Source organism: Heterodontus francisci, chromosome 24, assembly GCF_036365525.1.
Source record: "Heterodontus francisci isolate sHetFra1 chromosome 24, sHetFra1.hap1, whole genome shotgun sequence".
Classification (NCBI taxonomy): Eukaryota; Metazoa; Chordata; class Chondrichthyes; order Heterodontiformes; family Heterodontidae; genus Heterodontus; species Heterodontus francisci.
In genome coordinates this window covers 38,334,467-38,359,253 of record NC_090394.1, presented here as the reverse complement: position 1 = coordinate 38,359,253, position 24,787 = coordinate 38,334,467, and the positions used below count along the sequence as shown (strand labels likewise).

Below are 24,787 nucleotides of genomic sequence, written 5' to 3'. Positions count from 1 at the left end.
ATTAAAATAGATGCAATCCAACCTTGCATTTTTCCCTTGTGCCTTACCAGGTCTATATCTGCTCTGCCTTCCAGGCAGACTCACTTTCTGTTCTATATTACCCCCTACTGTGCCTCCACTCTGTATCCGATCCCCCTGCCAAATTAGTTTAAACCCCACCCCCCCAACAGAACTAGCAAATCTCCCAGCAAGGATGCTTGTCCCATTCCGGTTCAGGTGCAACCTGTCCAACTTGTACAGGTCCCACCTTTGCCAGAAACAGACTCAGTGATCCAGGAAACTAAAGCCCTCTCTCCTGCACCATCTCCTCAGCCACGCATTCATCTGCTCTATCCTCCTATTTCTAAACTCACTAGCACGTGGCACTGGGAGTAATCCAGAGATTACAACCTTTGAGGTCCTGCTTATTCATCTGATACCGAGCTCCCTAAATTCTTGTTGCAGGACCTCATCCCTTTTTCTACCTATGTCGTACCGCGACCTCTGGCTGCTCACCCTCCCCCTTCAGGATGTCCTGCAGCCGCTCCGTGACATCCTTGACCCTAGCACCAGGGAGGCAACATGCCATCCTGGAGTCACATTTGCGGCCACAGAAACGTCTATTTGTAGCCCTTACGATAGAATCCCCTATCACTATAGCTCTTTCACTCCTTTTTCACCCCTGCTGTGCAGCAGAGCCATCCTTGGTGCCACGGACCTGGCTGTTGCTGCTTTCCCCTGGGAGGTCATCCCCCCACAAAAGTATCCAAAGCAGTATATCTGTTTGAGAGGAGGATGGCCACAGGGAACTCCTGTACTACCTGCCTGCGCCTACTACTCCGCCTGGTGGTCACCCATCCCTTTTCTGCCTGTGCTGCCATTAGCTGCGGTGTGACCACCTCTCTAAACGTGCTATCCACGACGTCCTCAGCATCGCGGATGCTCCATAGTGAATCCACCCCCAGCTCCAGAATGCGGGTAGCCAGTAGCTGCAGATGGATACACTTCCTGCACATATGGTTGTCAGGGACACTGGAAGCATCCCTGATTTGGTGGGTCAATTAAACTGGTTGTGCTCTCAGGCTCAGCGTGATGCTAGTTTTGATATGCTGGAATTAAGCACGATGAAGAAACATCCAAAAGTTGAGAATGTTTTAAGAGCAAATAAAACGTTGAAAAAACCACACCTGGAGAAATGTGTACTGAAGTTCCCATGCTTAGGTGACCCAAAGAACAGAAAGCTAATAATTTTTAGTGATGCTTCACATGCTAATCTTGCTGATGGGTATTCGAGTGTAGCTGGTTTCATAATATTTCTGATGGGTGAAAATGGGAAATGTCCTTTAGCTAGGGAGGCTAAGAAAATAAAACGAGCTGTTAAAAGCGTTAGCTGCGGAAAGACTGGGTCTTGTGGAGACAGTGGATATGGGGTTCTATTTGTCAAATATATTGGGTGAAATTCTGAACAAGGGACATACTGAAGATAGAATACCCATTGAATGTTGTGTGGATAATTGTTCTTTGTGGGACAATGTACACTCTATAAAAGCTGTGAGTGAGAAAAGACTACGTATTAACCTTGCTGGATTGAAACAAATGCTGGAGAGAAAGGAAATCTCCAAACTTAAATGGGTAGATGCAAGTCATCAGCTATTCAATTGTTTCACAAAAAAAATGCAAGTTCAAAGAAATTGTTAGAGACCCTAGAAGAGGGGTGTCTCACAATGTAAAAAAAAAACTTTGTACCCAATATGGAATTTATTTTGAAATGTTCTTTGAGCATGTTAATCCAAGATGTATTGTAAAGAAAGAAGGGAATCTGTTAATTGTGTGTCAATGGTTTCATGATATGCAGGTGGACGGTGTGTTTTTTTTCCCATTTGTGGGATGTGGGTGTCGCTGACTAGGCCAGCATTTATTGCCCAACCCTATTTGCCCTCGATTCTCAGAGGACATTTCAGTGGATCAACAGTCACAGGTAGGCTAGACCAGGTAAGGGCAGCAGATTTATTCCCTAAAGGACATTAGTGAACCAGGGTTTTTTACAACAATCAGCAATTACCATTAGACTAGCTTTTTTTTTTAAATTCCAGAGTTCATTAATTGAGTTCTAATTTCACCATCTACCACGGTGGGATTCGAACCCATGTCCCCAGAGCACCAGACTGGATCTCTAGTCTGCTAGTCCAGTGACATTACCACTACGTCACCACCTCCCCTATTAACTGGGGTCTTACTTGAGCACTTCTAAGCAGACACTCACTGAGACAAATATATTGGGTGAAATTCTGAACAAGGGACATACTGAAGATAGGAAAATATATTAGGTTTGAGTGAGGAGCTACATGTTTGTCATCCTTTTACTCTGCACAATAAGTGTGAAATTCTGAGTAAATATAGGCTCCAGCATTATGCTCCCATAACAAGCTTTCTGGAATTTAACAATAATGAGACACCTATCATTCGATCACTGTTGTGCTGACGATCACACCTTAGCTGAAGGAGACCAAAGGAGGAAAGGTTGAGAATAACTCTACTGCTTGCCCTATAGTCATACAGATGTCTTTTACCTGTGGCATAGACTCCAGGTTTCATGATGGGCAGTTCTCACCCATAGTTTCCACATACCCTGGGTCTCATCCATATAAAACACATGCCATGTGGGGTGGGTCCCCTCATAACAGATAACAGGAGCCCTGTGTGGCAGACCTGCTATGCAAATATGCCTATAATTATGTCTATTAATAGTAGTTACTGTTCCTGCAACATGCATCAGATATCTGAAACGCACCAATGGCACTATACAATTTCATTCTTAAGAACAGACAATGATTAACTGACTAAAAAGTACTAAAAAGGAAAGAACTCTTCAACCTACCCTTGACCGTTGCACTGGATTTTCAAAGTCAGTTCCTTCAGGAGCCAGCAGTAACCAGCCCCCATAGATAGGTTTTGCCTGAAACACAGAAAAGAGGAAAACTCAACAACTAAAAGACAACTGAGTCATAACTGAGATAAGTATATCATTTTAAATGTTTTCTCTCCTACTTTCTACTCTTCTCTCAAAAGCACTGATCCATGCTAGGGTATGATCCCTTGGGTACCTCGCTCAAGTGAACATTTTTCCTGATATATATTAAGTAGAAGCCTATTCCACCTTATGGGGCACCATAATCCTTGTCTTATGTTGCCACCAACCCGCACCTACTACAGCCCACCCCAACACTCATTATCTCTCTCACACATACACACTTTCTCCCCAGTAGGTATCACTGATAGTGGTGAGTTTTTCTGAATTCTTAACTCAGAGCTGCTGAGGCCAACTGTAGTACCCTTACTACTGCTCAGAGATTGGAACTTAAATTATGGATCTTCAATGTCTGGATGGCTCAATGGACCACAGAAGTCTATGGATAAATGTTCAGGAAAAACAGAGCCTATTAGCCAAATATTTAAAATGAATGCAATGGAAATTTAATCTATTCAGTCCAACACAGCACACACTCCCAGCCAGTCCAATGCATTTTATTTTTGAGTTCCAGATCCAGATGGCAGAATTTTCCAAATGGTCCTCCAGTTCACCTCTAGGATAAGAGTTTTCAGCTCCTAAGGCAATTCTCAAAGACATGTCAGAAGCGCTGTTGTGGAACCAAAACATCTTCTCTTCTCCTCCCGTCAGCATTCCAAAGGGATTGCTCCATCGGCAACATACACATTCACACCTAGTTTTGTGTCATCCAGGAACTTGGAAATATTACATTTGGTCCCCACATCCAAATCATTAATACATATTGTGAACAGCTGGGGCCCAAGTACTGTTCCCAGCAGGACCCCACTAATCATGGCCTGCCTACGTGAGAATGACCCATATATTCCTACTCTCTGCTTTCTGCCTGTTAACCAATCTTTAATCCATGCCAGTATATTACCTCCAATCCCATGTGCTTTAATTTTGCTAACCAACCTCCTGTGGGGGACTTTATCAAAAGCCTTCTGAAAATCCAAGTATACCAGGTCCACCAACTCCTCTTTATCAATTCTGTGAGTAACATCCTAAATAACTCCAACAGATTCAGCAAACATGATTTCCCATTCATGAATCTATGTTGACGATGCCCAATCAGATCATTATTATCCAAGTGTCCATTTATCACATCCTTTAGAATAGATTCTAGCATTTTCCCAACAACTGATGTAAGGCTAACAGGTCTGTAATTCCCTGTTTTCTCTCTCCCGCCCTTCTTAAATAGTGGGGTGACATTTGTGACCTTCCAATCTATAGGAACCGTTCCAGAACTTATAGAATTTTGGAAGATGATCACCAATTCATCCACTGTCTCCATAGCTACCTCTTTCAACACTGTGGGGTGTAGAATATCAGGTCCTGGGGATTTATCAACCTTCAGCCCCATAAATTTCTCCAATACAAACTTATTAATATTAATTTCCTTCAATTCCTCATTCTCCCTAATCCCTTGGATTTCTAATTCTAGGAGATTTCTTGTATCTTGCTGAGTGAAGACAGACACAAAGTAATCACTTAGCTTCTCTGCTATTTCTCTATTCCCCAATATAAATTCTCCTGACTCTGCCTGTAATGGACCCACATTTGTCTTAGCCAAGCATTTCCTTTTTGGGGACCTGTAGAAGCTTTTACAGTCTGTTTTTATGTTTTTTGCTAGTTTACATTCATATCCTATTCTCCTTTTTATCAGTTTCTTCATCCTCCTTTGCAGTATTCTAAAATCCTCCCAATCCTCAGGTTTACTACTATTTCTGGCAACTTTATAGGCTTTTTCTTTTAATCTTATACAATCCTTAACTTCCTTTGTTAGCTATGGTTGACTGCCTTTACTTTTGGGGTTTTTGTGCCTTGAAGGAATGTATAGTTGCCGTAAACTAAGTAATATTTCTTTAAAGACTATCCATTGCCTATGTACTGTCATACCTTTTAATCTATTTTCCCAATCCATCTCAGCCAATTTGCCCCTCATACCATCATAATTTCTTTTGTTCAATTTAACACTCTGGCTTCAGAATGAACCAACTCATTGTCAAACAATTTAAATTTCTATCATATTATGGTCATGCATCCTTAAAAAGGTTTTACAACAAGATTAATTAGCCTTTCTCATTGCATAATACTAGATCAAAATAGCCCTTTCTCAAGTCGGTTCCTCAACATGCTGCTCTAGAAAACCATCCCCAACACACTCCAGAAACTCATCCTCCACAGCATTAGTGCTCATTAGGTTTACCCAGTCTATATGCAGATTGAAGTCATCCATGATTACTGTATTACCCATGCTACATGCTTCTCTAATCTCCTGATTAATGCCATGCCCCACACTTCCGCTACTGTTCGGTGGCCTATAAACAACTCCTACCAATGTGTGCTGCCCCTTAGCTCCACCCAAACAGATTCCACACTTTGTTCTTCCGATCTGAGATCCCCCCTTACTAATGTACTGATCCCATCCCTTAGTATCAGCAAAACACCACCTCCTTTTCCTTTTTGCCTGTCCTTCCTAAATGTCGAATATCCTTGAATGTTCAGTTCCAGACATGGTCACACTGTAGCCACGTTTCCGTAATGGCAGTTAGATCATACCCATGCACCTCTATTTGAGCCTTTAAATCATGTACCTTGTTGCGAATGCTGCATGCATTCAAGTAAAGCCTGGCTACCCGACCTGAACCCGAGTAGACCCGATTACATGTGTCGGGTTCGGATCTATATTCCGAGTCCAGCATTCGGGCTCGGGTCGGGTCGGACCGGACAGTGCTACCTCCAGGAAGCAATTTTCCATTCAACATCAAGGTCAAGGCAGGAAATGTGCAGTCTGCACTCTGCAGTGAGCATCTCTATGATGTCATCGCGCACATGCTGTAGCTTCCATGCATCCAAAAGTGGTTCTACACTACAGTACACTATGGAAGTAAAACAAATGCTGTCTACGGGAGAATGTTTAGCAGTGCAAAGTCCTGTAGCTGGAAAAGGTAATTCTTCCGTTTGGAAACATTTCAATGCTGTTGTTTTCCGCGATAGTAAAAAGTCAAGTGGATTTGTACAATGCAAATCTTGCAAACTTCTACTAAAATATGACAGCAAAAAGACAGGAAATTCATCTTTGCAGCAGCACAATGAAAAAGGTTGTACTCGACCCGCAGCAGGGCCAAGTCAGTCGTACCTAACTTTGTTTGTACAGATGAGCGAAAAAAACATATCTGCTCACAAAAAATCAGAAATTACAGGCAAATGCGTGAGTCTCTGTTGCAAGGCTATTTGACCTTTCCAAACTCTGTCTGGTGAAGGGTTTGTTGAGCTAGCACAAAAGCTAATCAATGTGGGTGCTACATACGGTCGAGTATCAGCATCAAGAACGTTACCAAATACAAATACAGTTTCAAGAAGGTGTCATGATGTGGCTGAAGAGAAAACAACTAATTCCTCAGATTACTAACATACTGAAGGATGTGAATGTGGGAATGACGACTGATATGTGGACGGACGACTACCGTAAAATCCATTATATGTTGATAACTTGTCATTACATCACAGCAGATTTTAAACTTAATGCCAAAGTTTTAACAGCAATGTTTCCACTGGATGACGCCAAAACTGGCAAAAACATCAGGCGTGAGATTTTAAAGCTGCTTGTGAATACTTTTGGATTTGACCCAGCAAATTTAAATAAATTAGCCTGGGTGACAGATCAAGGCACTAACATAGTGCTTGATCTTGGATTATATCGACATCTGGATTTTCAACGACATCTGGATTTTCAGGACCACGTATACAACACAGTCCTTCGACATTTACTTGATCCAACGGAATTAGCTTCCGAAGCTCCGGATGTTGTAGAAACTATACGTCATGCCAAAGCCTTGGTGACATACGTTAAACAGTCTGTATCTTGCTGCAGTTGTCTAAAACTGTAAATCCAATGGGAGAAATGAGGTACTGTACTGTGTATCTGACACTGAATTCAATTCAGGATATTTATCTTGAGTTGCATGAAAAACTGGAACAGCATGGGGAAAACATCACCCCCAATGTCTTGCAGTTTTTGGTTGATTTCCTCCGACCATTTTATGAAGTTCAGAGGGAATCCAAGGGAGACTAGTATCCTACATTGAACCTGATAATTCCGTGGGTTGAGAAACTTAAACAAGACTGTATGCCACTTTCTTCAGATACTCCAATGCAAGCAGTTGTCAGGCAACGGCACAGAGAGTAGCTTCTGAACAAAGTTGAAGTAAATGACGTGCACAAGATAGCAACATTTCTCTGGCCTAAATTTAATCAACTGCAAATGTTGACCAGCCATGATAAGGAAGAAGTTTGTTCTGAAGCGCACAGACTTATGAACAACTTTAAAAACGGAAGATCCTGTGAAGGAAATGAAAGCAGTTGACAATGAACCTACAGGTGCCAAAAAAGCAGTGACCGAATTTGCTGAATGGGTGAATGTCCATGAAGAAGTGGACACAAATGATGAAGTGCAGCAGTATACAGCACAGAGGCCTGCTGTTTGCCATCGCCAACACAAGGGTGATCTGTTGGACTAGTGGAAGGAACACAGTGTTGGCCAGCCTGGCTAGAAGTATACTTTGCAATCCGGCGAGCAGTAGCAGCAGTGAGAGGAACTTCAGGGTAGCTGGAAGGACAATCGACCAGCGGAGAACTGCCCTTAAGCCTTCCAGCGTTAACTCTAGTCTTTTTTTACATGACAATTTATAAAACCTTTTTTTCTTTTTTTTTATGTCATGTCTGTAACTGAGACTACTTACTTGCTAGGTCTGTAACTGAGACTACTTACTTGCTATGTCTGTAACTGAGACTACTTACCTGCTATGTCTGTAACTGAGACTATTTACATGCTATGTCTGTAACTGAGATTACTAAATCAAATGTTCACCTAACTGCCTATTGGGTACTTAGTTGGAGTAGGCGGTTATATTTTTAATCTACATTTTGACGCGATTTGTTTCTGTTTTATCTGGTTATCACAGTCCTGTTTGTGGGAGCTTGCTGTGGGCAATGGCTGCTGCGTTTCCTACTGTACAAGAGTGAATACAATTCACAAAGTCCTTCATTGGGTGGAAAGTGGTTTGGGACATCCTGAGGTTGTGAAAGGTGCTAGAGAAGTGCAAGTCTTTCTTTGTAGAGAAAAAATGGTTAATCTCACGAGAAGACTGCTTAAAAATCATGAGGGAGTCGAGACGTTGTTTGAAAGTCTCGGAAGAGACAGGCTGATATTTATGACAGAAAAGGAAAATACTGTGTGTATTTGAAAGTTATCTACAAAAACTTAGCTCGGCTCCTAGAGTTGGGATCTTTAATTTTATGTACTCAAGGAGTTGAAAGAAAGATGTTCAATAAATACATAACTGTATTTGATCACTGTTACATTATTTGTTTTGTATTTTAATACTTCAAATCAGGGCTTCTGGGATGCTTTATCTCTAAGACTGAACTGTAATCTTATAGAGGAACAAGACCGTCCAGTGTGTAAAAGCAATTAACAAGCAGGGCTTGCTGCACCTAATCCACTGAGAACATTTCTTCCATTCCATTAGAGAAGAGCCTTGCGCCTAAATTTATTAAAGTATGATTAGGAATTGTGGTCATGGTGGGACAAGATGTAATGCTCTGAAGTAATTTTTTTTATCATTGTTCCTCAAATGTTTTTAAAATAGAAACAGCAGCTCAGGCTTCAGCTTGTTATTTAGCCTCTTCACTTTTCTGTTGTTATTTAAATATTAAGTTTAGGGAAAAATTTAGTCAGTCTGAATTCTTCCAGAGTCAGGTACGTGAATAGATGTCAAGGTAACCAATATGATCTGGATGTACTCCAGATACTTTTGCTCATGCTCCAAAAGTCTGCTTCCAAAGGACTCTGGGACAACTGGGCACAGGGAGAACAATGAACCCTTTTGCCGATGAAATATCCAATGGAAAATGTCCGGGTTATTATTTTGCTCTCTTGTTCTCTCCCACTGACAGACAAATAACACCAGTGTCTGAAACTGATGATTATTAATCAGGCTTATTAATAAAATTAGAAGCTAAAAGCAAACAGCAGCAAATAGATCACTGTTTTATTTAACATACTGAAACCATCACAGAACAGTAAAATGTCACATTCTGACTCCTTTAAGACGCTCCTTAAATCCTACCTCTTTGGCCAAGCTTTTGATCACCTGTCCCAATATCACCTTATGTGGCTCGGTGTCAAATTGTGTCCAATAACACACCTGTGAAGCATTTTGGGACATTTTTATTAACGGCGCCATATAAATGCAAGCTATTGTTAGCCAACATTTTCTTTTAAAACTTTGGACCTGTATCTCTGATGCAAAGTTTATGCATGAAATTCAATACTGATGGAGAGTTCCACCAGCCGAGCTCATTCACTGCCTGATGAAGCCAAGATTTACTGATAAAACCTTGATACAGAGCTCATTATACCCATTCTTCACTCTGAAGTTCACACAGACACAAAGGAAGGTAGCCCGCAGATAACCTTGATAACCGCACCAATCACAAAGATGTTGAAAAGCACTGAAATTATAGCTGGAAAACCCAAGAAGCAATATTTACTGAATGTTTATAATGCATCATCTTTGATACAGTGACCTTCTCCACAGGAGGCCTGAGCGACACCGAGAATGGCATATGTTAATTCATCCTCCTCATTATGACAGACAGTTCCTTTGAAGTGAGAATAACACAATAGTCAAGATTTGTATTTCCCCTGATGCAGAGAAAACCATCATGTGTGAAAGTGGGGGTTGGCTCCTGGTGATGGGATCAGGCTCACCCATGATTCCCCACAACTCCATATGCAGGAATAGCCAGCTGCCAGAACGGATGAACAGGATCACAAGTGTTACCATTTGGACAAGGTAGAGCACAATAACATGTTTGATATCATTAAATTTATTGCGATGTTCGGGTTGGCTGCGGCCAGGTCGAGTTTCAATTTTATACCCAAGCAGGCCTTTAACCATATTCTGCATTAAGTCTCGCCTTTGTTTCGCCTACCTTCTAATGTCACTTGCTACTTTTCTACCTCCTGTTACCAGCTTTACTTCCTTCCAATATGAGCTCCCACTCAGGTTCCCATCCCCGACAAGCTAATTTAAACCCTCTACAACAGCACTAGCAAATCTCCCTGCGAGGATGTTAGTTCCGGTCCTGTTAAGTTGTAGCCCATCCAACTGTACAGGTCCCAACTGCCCCACAACTGGTCTAAATGCCTCAGAAATCTGATTCCCTCCCTCCTACACCAATTCTCCAGCCACGTGTTCAATCGATCAATCCTTCTATTCCTATGCTCACAAGCACGTGGCGCTGGGAGTAATCCTGAGATTACTGCTTTGGAGGTCCTGCTTTTAAATTTCCTTCTTAACTCCCAAAATCTGTTTCCAGGACCTCATCCCTCTTCCTACATATGTCATTGGTACCAACGTGGACCACGACCTCTGGCTGTTCGTCTGCAGCTGCTCCGTGACATCCTTGTTCCTGGCACCAGGGAGGCAATACACCATCCTGGAGTCATAGAGTCAGTTATACAGCACAGAAACAGGCCCTTCAGCCCATCGTGTCCATGCCGGCCATCAAGCACCTATCTATTCTAACCCCGTTTTCCAGCACTTGGCCCATAGCCTTGTATGCTATGGTGTTTAAAGTACTCATCTAAATACTTCTAAAATGTTGTGAGCGTTCCTGCCTCTACCACCTCTTCAGGGGTTCCAGATTCCAACCATCCTCTGGGTGAAACTTTTTTTCCTCAAATCCCCTTAAACCTCCTGCCCCTTACCTTAAATCAATGCCCCATGGTTATTGATCTCTCCGCTAAGGGAAAAAGTTTCCCCATCAACCCTATCTATGCCCCTCATAATTTTGTATACCTCCATCAGGTCCCCCCTCAGTTTTCTCTGCTCTAAGAAAAACAACCCTAGCCTATCCAGTCTCTCTTCATAGCTGAAATGCTCCAGCCCAGGCAACATCCTGGTGAATCTCCTCTGCACCCTCTCCAGTGCAATCACATCCTTTCTAAAGTGTGACGACCAGAACTGTACACAGTACTCCAGGTGTGACCTAACTAGCGTTTTATACAGCTCCATCATAACCTGCGTGCTCTAATAAAGGCAAGTATCCCATATGCCTTCCTAACCACCTTATCTACCTGTGCTGCGCCTTCAGTGATCTATGGACAAGTACACCAAGGTCCTTCTGACCTTCTGTACTTCCTAGGGTCCTACCATCCATTGTATATTCCCTTGCCATGTTAGTGCTCCCAAAATGCATCACCTCACACTTTTCAGGATTAAATTCCATTTGCCACTGCTCGGCCCATCTTACCAGCCCATCTACATCGTCCTGTAATCGAAGGCTTTCCTCCTCACTATTTACAACACCACCAATTTTCGTGTCATCTGCGAACTTACTGATCATACCTCCCATATTCATGTCTAAATCATTAATTTATACTGCAAACAGCAGGGGTCCCAGCACTGATCCCTGTGGTACGCCAGTGGTCACAGGCTTCCAATCACAAAAACAACCCTCGACCATCACCCTCTGCCTTCTGCCATTAATCCAATATTGGATCCACTTTGCCAAATTGCCCTGGATCCCATGGGCTCATACCTTCTTGACCAAACTCCCATGCAGGTCCTTATCAAAAGCCTTACTGAAGTCAATGTAGACTACAACAAATGCTTTACCCTCATCTACACATCTGGTCACCTCCTCGAAAAATTCAATCAAGTTTGTTAGACATGATCTCCCCCTGACAAAGCCATGCTGACTATCCTTGATTAATCCCTGCCTCTCCCAGAGGAGATTAATCCTGTCCCTCAGAATTATTTCCAATAGTTTCCCTACCACTGATGTCAGACCCACCAGCCTGTAATTACCTGGTTTATCCCTGCTATCTTTCTTGAATAATGGTACCACATTCACTATCCTCCAGTCCTCTGGCACTACTCCTGTGGCCAGAGAGGATTTGAAAATTTGTGTCAGAGCCCCTGCTATCTCCTCCCTTGCCTCACACAACAGCCTGGGATACAGCTCATCTGGGCCTAGGGATTTATCCACTTTTAAACCCACTAAAACCGCTAATACCTCCTCCCTTTCAATGTTAATTTGTTTGCGTACATCACCATCCCCCTCCCTGATCTCTACACCTACATCGTCCTACTCCATAGTGAACACAGATGAAAAGTAATCATTTAAAACCTCACCTACGTCCTCTGGCTCCACACACAGATTGCCACTTTGGTCCCTAATGGGCCCTACTCTTTCCCTGGTTATCCTTTTGCCCTTAATATACTCATTAAACACCTTAAGATTTTCCTTTATCTTGCCCGCCAGTGTTTTTTCATACCCCCTCTTCGCTCTCCTAATTACTTTTTTTTTTTTAAGTACCCCCCTGCACTTTCTATACTCCTCTAGTGCCTCCACTATTTTCAGCCCCCCGAGTCTGCCATAAGCCTCCTTTTTTTTTCCTTATCCAATCCTCTATATCTCTTGACATCCAGGGTTCCCTGGACTTGTTGGTCCTACAATTTATCTTTACGGGAATATGCTGGCCCTGAACTCTCACTATTTCATGTTTACTGCCGCAGAAACGTCTTGTCTGATCTCCTGACTATCGAGTCCACTAATCCACTATCACTATTGCTCGTCCACTCTTCTTCCTCCCTTCCTGTGCAGCGGAACTACCTGTAGTGCCACGGACTTTGCTCTGGCTGCACTCCCCTGAGGAACCATCACACTCACCGCCCCCCCCATATCCAAAGTGGAAAACTGATTAACAAGCAAGATAGACTCAGGGGATTCTTGCACTGCCTGCCTGGTTCTCTTAGACTGCCTGGCAGTCACCCATTCCCTCTCTGCCTACATACTCCTAACCTGCAGCATGACTACCTCCCCAAACCTGCTATCCACGTATTCCTCTGCCTTGCGGATGCACAACAGTGACTCCAGCTGCCGTTCGAGTTCCGAAACCCGGAGCTCAAGCTTCTGCAGCCGGTGATACTTCCTGCAGATGTGTTCGTCTAGGACACGTAGTGTGACCATGACTTCCCACATACCGCAGGACATACATTCCACTTGGCCGAACTGACCTGCCAGACTGCAACTTTAAAAACTTATTACAATGAGAAGTAGAATAACCAGCTTCCTCCCCGGTACTGAAAAGAGAGGCATCTACAGGAGACTGTGCTCTGTGCCTGTTTTTCATGTAGACAGAGCTGCTCATTATTCTGCTATTAACTCTCTCTCTGGACTAATGCTTTGTCTTTCACTACAAGCATTAACACACTCTTTGCCTTTGTCCCAGGACAGCTCTGTTATTTAATCTCTCCTGCCCTCTGCCCTTTTGTTCTCTTGCACACCAACCAAACCCCCCTCCCCCACCCTCTTCACTTGCTTAAAACCCAATTCTTTTCTAACTGTTGCCAGTTCTGAGGAGGTGTCATGGACCTGAAATGTTAACTCTGCTTCTCTCTCCACAGATGCTGCCTGACCTGCTGAGTATTTCCAGCACTTTGTTTATATTTCCTGAGACATTTGGATAATCAAGTGTATAGTTGCTGCAGGTGAAGGGCTTCATCTAAAATAATGTGTTTCACAGTCACACAAAGGAAGTGTACACTAACCTAAAAACAACTGAACATTAGTTCTGATAAAGATGCATGCCTTCATTTGGAATTACTGCTGATAAGTACTAATGCTGCACTTCTAGCACCAACAATCGGTCAAATATAAATAACTCGCACCACAAAACTCCCACTGCTTTACAATATGGGTGAACAGAGCAGACAACAGCCCTGTGTGACCTCTCCATCTGTAATGTGTGGTACAGACAGACGCAATAGGATTGCTATTGCATCTTTTCAGTTAAGATAACATGCTGTCAACCTAGACTATATAGAATAAGAGCATATGAAAAATGTTTATGTGATGGATGACTTCTATAACGAGACACCATTTGAATGGCCATTAGGCTGAAATGCAGTTAAAGTCGTAGCATTCATACAGCATTTTACAAATTACATACAAGATACTCAATATTTTAAAAAACAATTTTAAAAATGCAAAATCAGGACTTTGGTGCAAATTTCTTGTATGCAACCTCAATAATCCTGGATGAGGTGTCACTGGTACTGCACAACAGAACAGTAGCGAAATTACTGACATCAGAAATAGATTACAACTGGCCACACAGAGCCACTGAGTTAGCACCATTGCCAGAGAAACATCAGCAATGTTGATCCCCGCTTCCGCAATCTGATTTCATTCATTCTGTAGTACCAACGTCAGATTGGCTGAGGCCCACATGAGTCACTGGCTTGTGCAAACAAGAGATATTCTTAAGATGGTTTCCTTTCTTATGAAGGACAACAAATTAAAAATGAAACCTCCATTCCAGAGACTTGAGCACAAAATCCAGGAGGACACTCCAGTGCAGTACTGAGGGAGTGCTGTACAGTCAGAGATGCTGTCCTTTGGATGAGATATTAAACCAGGAAGCCATCTGGCCTCTCAGGTGGATGTAAAAGACCCCATGGCACTATTTCAAAGACGAGCAGGGGAGATCTCCCTGGTGTCCTCAACCAATATCACTAAAATGGATTATCTGGTCATTCTCACAAAGCTGTTTGTGACAGACTACTGTGTGCAAATTAGCTACCGCATTGCCTACATCACAACACTTGAAAAGTACTTCATTGGCTGTAAAATGCTTTGGCACATCCTGAGATTGGGAAAGGCGCTACTTAAGTGCAAAATCTGTTTCATTAATGCATCGAGTCTCCACTGGGAAAAGAGGGGGCTGTGCCTTTGGGACCAGTATCTTGGTAATTCAAATAGCTAGGGCAGCAGACAGGGCTTTAAACTAATGAAGGGGGTGGAAGGATTCAGGAAAGCGCAAACTCAAAAGTAGTAAGAGAAATGTTAAAGCTGTAGAGCAGAGTAGAGGCTTGGGTAAAAATCAGCAGAGTGGGTGAGGAAGGGACAGAGAGCTTAACAAAAGTAATAGGGCATTAGCGACTAAGGTGACCTCAGGGAAAAACAGAAAAAAATTGAAAATAAAGGTGCTATATCTGAATGCATGAAGCATTTGCAATAAAATAGATGAATTAATAACACTGATATAAATTAATGGGTTTGATCTAATTACCATTAAAGAGACATGGGCTGGATTTTACCTTAGGCAAATGGGAATTCGCCACCTACTTTTATGTCGGTGGCGAACCCGCTTCCGCCTAGCCCGGGGATCCATCCCACATTTTACGCGTCACCGGGCTTTACTTGTGCCAAGGCGGGACTTTCAGCCGCTTGAGGGAGGAAGTCCCGCCTCAAGTGAGCTGCCGGTCAATCATCGGGTTGGCAGCTCTTAGTCCCAGTCGCGCCACCAGGAGCGGTGGCCACTGCTGGGACTACAGCCCAGCCAACACCATGGAGCCAGGAGGGAAGATAAGTTGGGCATGCCTCACCAGGGAGATCGGTCGTGCCCTGGTGAGGCTAGGGTGGTCGTTTGGGGGGGGGGGGGGGGGCCGCCTTGGGTCCCGCGGTGGGTTGGGAGGTGGAGGGCGGCCTTCAATCGGACACCCTGTGCCCAACTGCCATGGCACTCCCCGGCACGTGGAAAGGCCAGCAGCTATCGCTGGGTGGCCTTTCACATCCCCAGAACGTCCACTTGCCACGGGTAAAATACCCGTGGAGGCGGGCAAGGGCCCTTAAGTGGCCACTTAAGGTCCCTGATAGGCCTCGGGCGGGCCGTTTCTTCCCCCACCCCCAACCGCCGTAAAGCTGACCGGAGGCGGGAGCGCAGCGGGTAGGCCTCCCGGAGCCTCCCGCTCAATTTTACGCCACCCCCATGCCACCATCCAGCCCGCTGGGGCGGCGTAAAATTCAGCCCATGGTTGCAGAGTGGCCAAAGTTGGGAACCAAAGATCCCTGAATACCTGACTTTTAGAAGAGAGACAAAATTGAAAGGGAAGGTGGGGGGGGGTAGTCTCGATAGTAAAGAATGGGATGAATACAGCAGAAAGAAAGGATCTTAGCTCAGAAAACCGACGTAAAACTAGTTTAAGTGGAGCGAAAATACAAGGGGCAGAGAGCACCAGTGCGAAAAGTTTACAGGCCCTCTAACAGTAGTTGTACTTTTGGGCAGAGTATAAATCAGGAAATAAAAGGTGCATGTAATGAGGGTAATCCAGTGGGCGACCTTAATTTTCATACAGACTAAGTAAACCAAACATGCAGTGTGGAGGAGTAGTTCACGGAACATATACGAGATAGTTTTCTCGACCAGTTTGTTGAGGAACCAACTAGGGAACTAGTATCGTGCAGTCAGAACGGGTTAATTAATAACCTTGTAGTTAAAGAGCCTCTACGGGAGAGCAATTATTATATCGAGTCTGAGAGTGATTTACTTAAGTCCGAAACTAGGGTCTTAAATCTGAACAAAGCAAACTACCTACGTTTGAGGGCTGAATTGGCTAAGGTAGATTGAGAAACTAGATTAAAAGATATGATGGTAGATAGCAATGGCAATTATTTAAAGCATTAATTCATAATTTGCAACAAATATACATTCCCTTAAGGAATAAAAGCCCTCCAGGAAAGGTAGTCCAACCACAGCGAATAAGAGAAGTTAAAGATAGCATTAGATTTAAAGGAAGAGGCTTATAATATTGCCAAAAAGAGTAGCAAGTCTGAGGATTGGGAGGATTATAGAATTGAAGGATGAGCAAGAAATTCATAAAGAGTAAAGAGAATATGAGATTAAACTAGCAAGAGAAAAAGGAATATATAAGTAAACTAGCAAGAGGCATAAAAACAGGCTGTAATAGTTTCTGTAGGTATGTAAAGAGAGATTAGTGGAAGTAATCATGGGTCCCTTACAGGCAGAGACAAGAGAAACAATAAATATGGAATAAGGAAATAATGGATGCATTAAATGAATACATAGTATTTGTCTTCATAGTACAAGACACGAAAAAAATTCTAGAAATTATGGGGAACCAAGGGTTTTGCGAGAATGGGGAACTTAAAAGAAATAAGTATTGCTAAAAAAAAAAAGAGACATGCTGTCAAAGCTTTTCGTCTTGCACTCATCAGGACAGATGCAAGAATGTCAAATTTCAAAGGGAGCAACAATTTATACTGCATGAGAAAAGAGTGCCGATTGGTTGGAAAGTCAACTCTGATTGGTCGAGGTGTTACCATGGAGAATGCACCATGGAACTACTGTCCCCCATGTTTTTGTTTAATTCAAAAAAGGTGCAACGCCTGGACATTTTCCTTTTGCCTGCAGAAGATAGGTTCCTACGTATGAATATATGTAGCTTCTAGCAAGCTTAAGCAAGCCACATTGCGAGCCCAACTGATCAGCTACATTTATTTCTGGCCTCTTCAGCATCCCAGATTTTAACTGCTCCACCATCAGTGGCTGTGCCTTCAGCTGCCTAGGCCTCAGCTCTGGAATTACCTCCCTAAACCTCTTTGACTCTACCTCTGCCTGGCTGGGGAGTCTAGAATTAGGGGGTCACAATCTCAGTGAAAAGGGTCATTTAGGACTGAAGAGAAATTTCTTTACTCGAAGAGTTGTAAATCTTTGGAATTCTCTATCCCAGAGAACTGTAAATTCTCAGTCATTTGAGTATATGCAAGACAGAGATACTAAGGCAATCAAGGGATAAATAAGGTGGAGTTCAGGTAGGAGATCAGCAATGATCGTATTGAAAGGCGGAGCCAGCCTGAAGGATCGAATGGCCTACTCCTGCTTCTATTCCTTATATTCTTATATGCAGGGGTGAAAGTCTGCCTGGGGCTACAAAACAGACTGTTTGATTTCTGGGTTTTATTATAGATATTCTACTAAGGTTCAACATCACCAACTGCTGCTTTAAGGAGACCCCGCATCCTCAAGGCACTGGAATGTGTCCTTACATACTCAATATCTAGGCTGTCAAGAAAAGCAATATGCCAAATAAGAAATATTAATTAATTGGTTGGAAATTTACATTAAACTTATAATGAAAAAAATCCAGCAGTTAACTTTTGAAAAAAACTGGCAGCCAACTGGCATCTGAAACATCTTTCCAAGGCCCCAACTGAAACAGAGGTCTGAGGAGCATGGACCCAGAACAACGGCTTGCTCTAAGTGATTGAATCACCTAAGATTGCTTCATTCGCACAGCATTCAAGGCAATCCAAACACCTTGAATTTGAAAAAGCAAACCCCTCTAAGCGTGAAAATTGTCATTCTGGGGCTGGGGGAGCCAATTCCAAACCTTGAATCTAATTAGAAGGTTCCAGAGAATACAATGAAGCAGACATGTGACCGTCTGTCCATCTCTGTGAAAGCTGGGAGTTTCCTTGAACAAAGGGTCAAGCCAGTAACTCAGACGGGGCAGCAGCAAAAAGGATGTGTGCCTCCCTCTCCACACTCCACAAGTTTGAAAATCACCTGCTACTGTGGACCCCCCAAGCCAGACAGAGACCAGGGGAAGCGAGCCACCTACAAATCTGCCTCCAAGAAAGCCCTGAGCCAAGCGGGCCAGACACAAAGTGCACTTTGATCAACCAAAGACTTCAAGAATGCAACTTCAGCCGGAAGACCACAGAATTATCAACCTCACAGACTGTGTATTTAATTTCCATTTATTCTGGACTCTAATCCAACCACAAAATCTACTTCTCACTCTGTAATCTAGGGGTATGTGTATGTGATTCTCGTGTGAATGTGTGCATGAACGTGTAGCGTATTTTTTTTTTAATTTAGATTGTGTTTAGATTAAGTATAATAAACAAATTCTTGTTTAAACTCAAGAAAACCTGTTCAATTGGTTCTTTCATGATCACATTAAAGGTAAAAGGTAAAACACTCACTGAGGTGGTAAGCACAACCACTGTTTAGAAAGGAATGAACCCTGTTGCAGTCAAGGAGGGAGCGCAAGAGGGGTGCCTGTGACCCCTCTCCTCACCTGGCCGTAACAAGGCAAAAAAGGTCAACAGTAAACATCTACTATTATATTCTGGTTTACTGTCATCTACCACCTACCACTGCGTACCTTCTTGTCTTCAATAGGTAGATGAAAAGACATGCTATCTGATGAAAGCTCAGATTATAAACCAATAAACAAGTTATTTAACATTAAAACAGGTTAATGAACATGTTAATTAAAAGCAGTATACTTACAGTAGTTTACTTACTCCTCAGCATGTTATAACAACAAATACACTTCTCCAGGGCTATCTCTCACCACAACATTGATCTTTGTAAACAACTACTCACTTCTTACATGGCAAAACACTGCCACTGAGCCAAATCTAGCACAGTCTCAGTGCTGGCCTTAATGACAGATGAGCTGGTGCAAGTAGCCCCAGGTAAGACCACACTCAGATGCTAAAGGTCATAGACCTGTCCATTAAAACAAGTGCAAAAAAATGATTGGCCCTGCCATCATCAAAGGCTTGTCTCAAATTTTCACCTCAGACACAGCAGTTAATAATGAGTCACCACCTCAGGACAGCTTGATTCATTCATTGGTGCCAGAATCCCTGAACAATTTGTTAAGATCCTGTAAAGGCATGTCAGAGATTGTAGCTTTCACAACCACAGTAGATCAACAGCCAAACAAATTTTTAAGAAGATACAGAGAATACTGTACCGGTCAAACTATAATTTGGACTGGCTATCCGTCACAAAATTACTAATTACATATGCAAGTCCCATACAAGTTCATGCGGACAACCCATTTAGGTTCTGAGCTATTATAGGTTGAATGAGTCGGGCACTGCTCACGAGTGAACCTGAGTTTTTAACCTTTCTTGTGTCATAATCTACAAAATCAGGAACTAAATAAATAACCCAAGACAAAAATGCTCAACTAGTTTCTCGCATAGAGCACCACTGCAAAATATGGAAATAACCAACAAACTTCTCATCAGATGCACGCTGCAATTTGCATCTTTCTGTAATTTTTTTACAAAAATTCCAAATCTGGGTGAAGGAAACAATCAACAAGCATGTCACATATCAAGATTTTTGACAACTTGGCCACAGAAGAATTTTGGTGTAATTTAAAACAAAACATTACTACTTAATTAAATTTAGTTGAGCAAATCCACAAAACAGCCATGTGCTGGGGATTTGAATTCAGACAGAGCATTCATCGAGATTGCATAAAACAATAGCGATTTATTAAGAACATCCCTGTAAACAGTCATACACAGTATGTTGCAATGGCCCTATTCATTTGTGTTCGGCATAAGTTAGTTGCCAAGAAACCTTTAACTAGGTGGCACTGATTAGCGGGCTCAGATGTCCAATCTCTGGGCACAGACAGCTGGGAAACAGTCAAAGATCAAAGGTTCCTGCCCAGTTAAGGAAGGAAGAAACACAATCAAGGAGTCTGTACAATCTGGCAATGAAACTAAAGAGAGAGGGCTCTCTCAAATTCAGAGGCAAACAGCTGCAGAATCTTCTAGTCGTAAGAATGCATTTAGACCACCAACAGGAACAATGTGGTTTGTTTGTTATTTTCTGTGCTATAAGGAATGTTACAAAAATAAGATGATGTTAGGTAAATGTTAATCAGCTTGTTCACTTACTGGGTGAAATCAGCCTTGTTAAACCACTGTTCTTCAACCTTCCTTTCAGAGGATTGAAGCTGTGCATGGGGAGCCATACATACACACGAATTAGGAGCAGTAGGCCATTCGGCCCCTCAAGCCTGCTCCACCATCTAAGAAGATCATGGCTGATCTGATCGTGGTCTCAACTCTACTTTCTTGTCTACCTGCTATAACCTTTGACTCCCTTGCCAATCAAGAATCTATCTAACTCAGCCTAAAAATATTTAATGACCCTATCTCCACTGCTCTCTGGGGAAAAGAATTCCACAGACTAACAACCCTCAGAAAAAAAATTTCTCCTCATCTCTTTCTTAAATGTGAGACCCTAATTTTTGAATCGTGCCCCTAGTTCTAGTCTCTCCCATAAGGGGAAACATCCTTTCAGCATCCACCCTGTCAAGTCCCCTCAGGATCCAATATGTTTCAATAAGATTATCTTATTCTTCTAACCTCCAATGGATACAGGCCCAACCTTTCCTCATAAGATAACCCCCTCATTCCAGGAATCAGTCGAGTGAACTTTCTCTGAACTGCTTCTAATGCAATTATGTCCTTTAAGTAAGGAGACCAAAACTATATGCAGTACTGCAGATATGGTCCCACCAACACCATTACAGCATCTAGTTCACATAACAAGTGGTTTTATTGTTATGGCTCCCAGTCACGCTGTCGCAGGACTAGATACCGGCCAGCAAAGTTTAAGTATAAGAAACTCTCCTCTTTCATGTTTAAACTCAAGAAAACTTGTCCAATTGGTCCTTTCACAATCACATTAAAAGGTAGAAGGTAAAACACTCACTGACGTGCGTAACAACGTTCAACTGATGCGACGGATAATGAAGGAGGTGCACTGGTTGACCGTACCTTCTTCATTAAGAAAATCCTTATTGATTGCTGTGGATTCCAAGCTGCGGACATCTTCCGCCTGCAGGACGTCCCCAGCAGTGGATATTTCAACGTGACGTTCAAGAATGTGGCGGGATGCATCAAATTCCTGAAGGTGTTCAAGGAGAGGGGAAACTAGGTGCCACTGTCATTCCTCACAATGGAGCCACTCTTCACGCTGCCATCGCGACATGACCGGGTGGGGACAATCCATCTCTACAACCCGCATGTTCCTGTCGTGGACGTACTCACCTTCCTCGCCAGGTACGTTGAGGGGGCCGGCAGCAGTACTGATGTCAAGGACTCGCTTGGGCTTTGGACCAGCAAGCGGCAGGTCAAGGTGACCTTGAAGGTCGATGCCAATGGAGCCATCATCCATCTCCCCTCCAGCTTCGCTATCGGGGGAAGTCGAGGCTTCTTTGTCTATGTGGGGCAGCCCAGAGTTTGTCGCATCTGCGGCAAATCTGGTCATATGGCGGCCAATTGCAACACAGTCGTCTGCAAGAAGGAAGGCCATCAGACCAAGGGCTGCAAACAGAGTAAGTGCTGCAACCTGTGCCGTGGGGCAGGTCACCTCTACAAAACCTACCCCAAACGCTGCCTCAGTTGCGCACAGGCGGCATGGTCCAAGGAAAGGCCAGGAGAAGGAATAGTGAATGTGTCTGGTGCTGGGAGGGAGACAAGCAATCCTCCCCTCAGCAAGGAAAGTCTATCTGAGAAGGAGAAGAAAGGGGAGGCAGCTGCAACCAGCGACCCAATAATACCCTGTGCCCGGAAACTCCTCCTTGACAGACAGAATCAATGGAGGAGAAGGTAGCAGATGGAAAAACTGGTCAGTGGCAAGTGGTAAAAAGAAAAACCGCAAAAAAGAGGCCTCCAAAAAATGTACAGGTCACCACCCAAACCAGTGGCAAAAGGAGGCTACCGTCTGAGACGGACTACAGCAGCTCCTCCTCATTGGACGAGGAAGGGCCAGAAAGACTGCACCTGCAAAAGAAGCGCTAGAATTCAAAGGGGCTGGAATAGAAAGCCCCCCAGCTCCAGGGCACTGGTAGCTCTGACAGGCCCAGTGCGCACCAACCCCAAAACGCCAATCCCAGCGAGATGCCAAGCGTACCCCAGTTCCGGGACACTGAGAGCAGCGAAGCATCTGGCACACTCCAGCTCCGGGAAGCCGGGAGCAGCGATGTCTTCGAGGAGGGGCAGAGGGGAAAGACACCACCAGCAGAGGACAACCCAAACCTTGCTGCCTACAAGACCCCCCTGATGTCACACCAGCAGAACAAAACGCCCATGAGTAACCAGGAGGGGGTTTCTGAGCACAACGAATGTGAAACAGCTTGCTTACACGATGGGTATGCAGGAACATACCCAAGGACTGGGACTAACAAGGACACCACTTGTGGTAGGCAACACCCAACTTTAAAATGGGTATAAAGATTGCTTCGATTAATGTGCATTAAAATTGTGCATTAAATCCACTGTACGATGTGTTTCCCCTGTGGCTATCCCCCTCTCTAACAAGTATACCGTTTTAGATACTGTTGGGGAGGATAGCCAATCAGGGGAAAACAGCAGCAGCAGCCAGAGCAGTGGCACCATGGCTGGCTCTGTTGTTCAACAGGGAGGGACAAAGCGCAGAAGAGCAATAGTTATAGGGGATTCTATAGTCAGGGGCACAGAAAGGCGCTTCTGTGGAACTGAAAGAGACTCCAGGATGGTATGTTGCCTCCCTGGTGCCAGGGTCAAGGATGTCTCTGAACGGGCAGGGGGCATTCTGAAGGGGGAGGGTAAACAGCCAGAGGTTGTGGTACACATCGGTACCAATGACATAGGCAGGAAGAGAGACTAGGTCCTGCAGGGGGAGTTTAGGGAGTTAGGTAGAAAGTTAAAAGACAGGACCTCGAGGGTTGTAATCTTGGGATTACTCCCTGTGCCACGTGCCAGTGAGGCTAGAAATAGGAAGATAGTGCAGCTAAACACGTGGCTGAACAACTGGTGTAGGAGGGAGGGTTTCAGATATCTGGATCATTGGGATCTCTTCAAGGACAGGTGGGACCTGTACAAGAAGGACGGGTTGCATCTAAACTGGAGGGGCACAAATATCCTGGCTGCAAGGTTTGCTAGCGTCACTCGGGAGGGTTTAAACTAGTGTGGCGGGGGGTGGGAACCAGAGCAGAGGACAGCAGGTGAAATAAATGAGGGGGATCTAGTAAATAAGGCCAGTAAGACTAAGAGGAAGGGCAGGCAGGGAGATGTTGCTGAGCACAGCAGGACTGGTGGTCTGAAGTGCATTTGTTTCAACGCGAGAAGTGTAACAGGTAAGGCAGATGAACTTAGAGCTTGGAGTAGTACTTGGAACTATGATGTTGTTGCTATTACAGAGACTTGGTTGAGGGAAGGACAGGATTGGCAGCTAAACGTTCCGGGATTGAAAAGCTTCAGGCGGGATAGAGGGGGATGTAAAAGGGGTGGGGGAGTTGCATTACTGGTTAAGGAGAATATCACAGCGGTACTGCAGGAGGACACCTCGGAGGGGTCATACAGCGAGGCAATATGGGTGGAGCACAGGAATAGGAAGGGTGTAGTCACGATGTTGGGGGTTTACTACAGGCCTCCCAACAGCCAGCGGGAGATAGAGGAGCAGATATGTAGCCAGATTCTGAAAAGATGCAAAGGTAACAGGGTTGTAGTGGTGGGTGATTTTAACTTCCCCTATATTTACTGGGACTCAGTTAGTGCTAGGGGCTTGGATGGGGCAGAATTTGAAAGGAGCATCCAGGAGGGCTTCTTGAAAAAGCTTCTGACTATCCACTCTGTCCATGCCGCTCATAACTTTGTAAACCTCTATCATGTCGCCCCTCCACCTTCGTCGTTCCAGTGAAAACAATCAGAGTTTTTCCAACCTCTCCTCATAACTACTGTCCTCCAGACCAGGCAACATCCTGGTAAACCTCCTCTGTACCCTCTCCAAAGCCTCCACGTCCTTCTGGTAGTGTGGCGACCAGAATTGCACGCAATATTCCAAGTGTGGCCGAACTAAAGTTCTGTACAGCTGCAACATGACCTGCCAATTTTTATACTCTATGCTCTGACCGATGAAGGCAAACATGCTGTATGCCTTCTTGACTACCTTATCCACCTGCGTTGCCACTTTCAGTGACCTGTGGACCTGTACGCCCACATCTCTGTGCCTGTCAGTACTCCTAAAGGTTCTGCCATTTACTGTATACTTCCCACCTGCATTCGACCTTC

The 24,787-nt window shown here is 43.9% G+C and overlaps 1 protein-coding gene across 5 annotated transcripts in view; it reads right to left on the bottom strand.

The window, feature by feature from the left end:
• The window catches only part of LOC137383313 (myosin phosphatase Rho-interacting protein-like), a 334,034-nt gene that overhangs the window by 283,978 nt on the left and 25,269 nt on the right, over positions 1-24,787 (bottom strand). For all 5 annotated transcript variants that reach the window (XM_068055969.1, XM_068055968.1, XM_068055971.1 and 2 more), the window contains exon 2: positions 2,858-2,935. In XM_068055969.1, the coding sequence (XP_067912070.1) occupies positions 2,858-2,935 (78 nt within the window). The remainder of the gene's footprint in view (positions 1-2,857; positions 2,936-24,787) is intronic.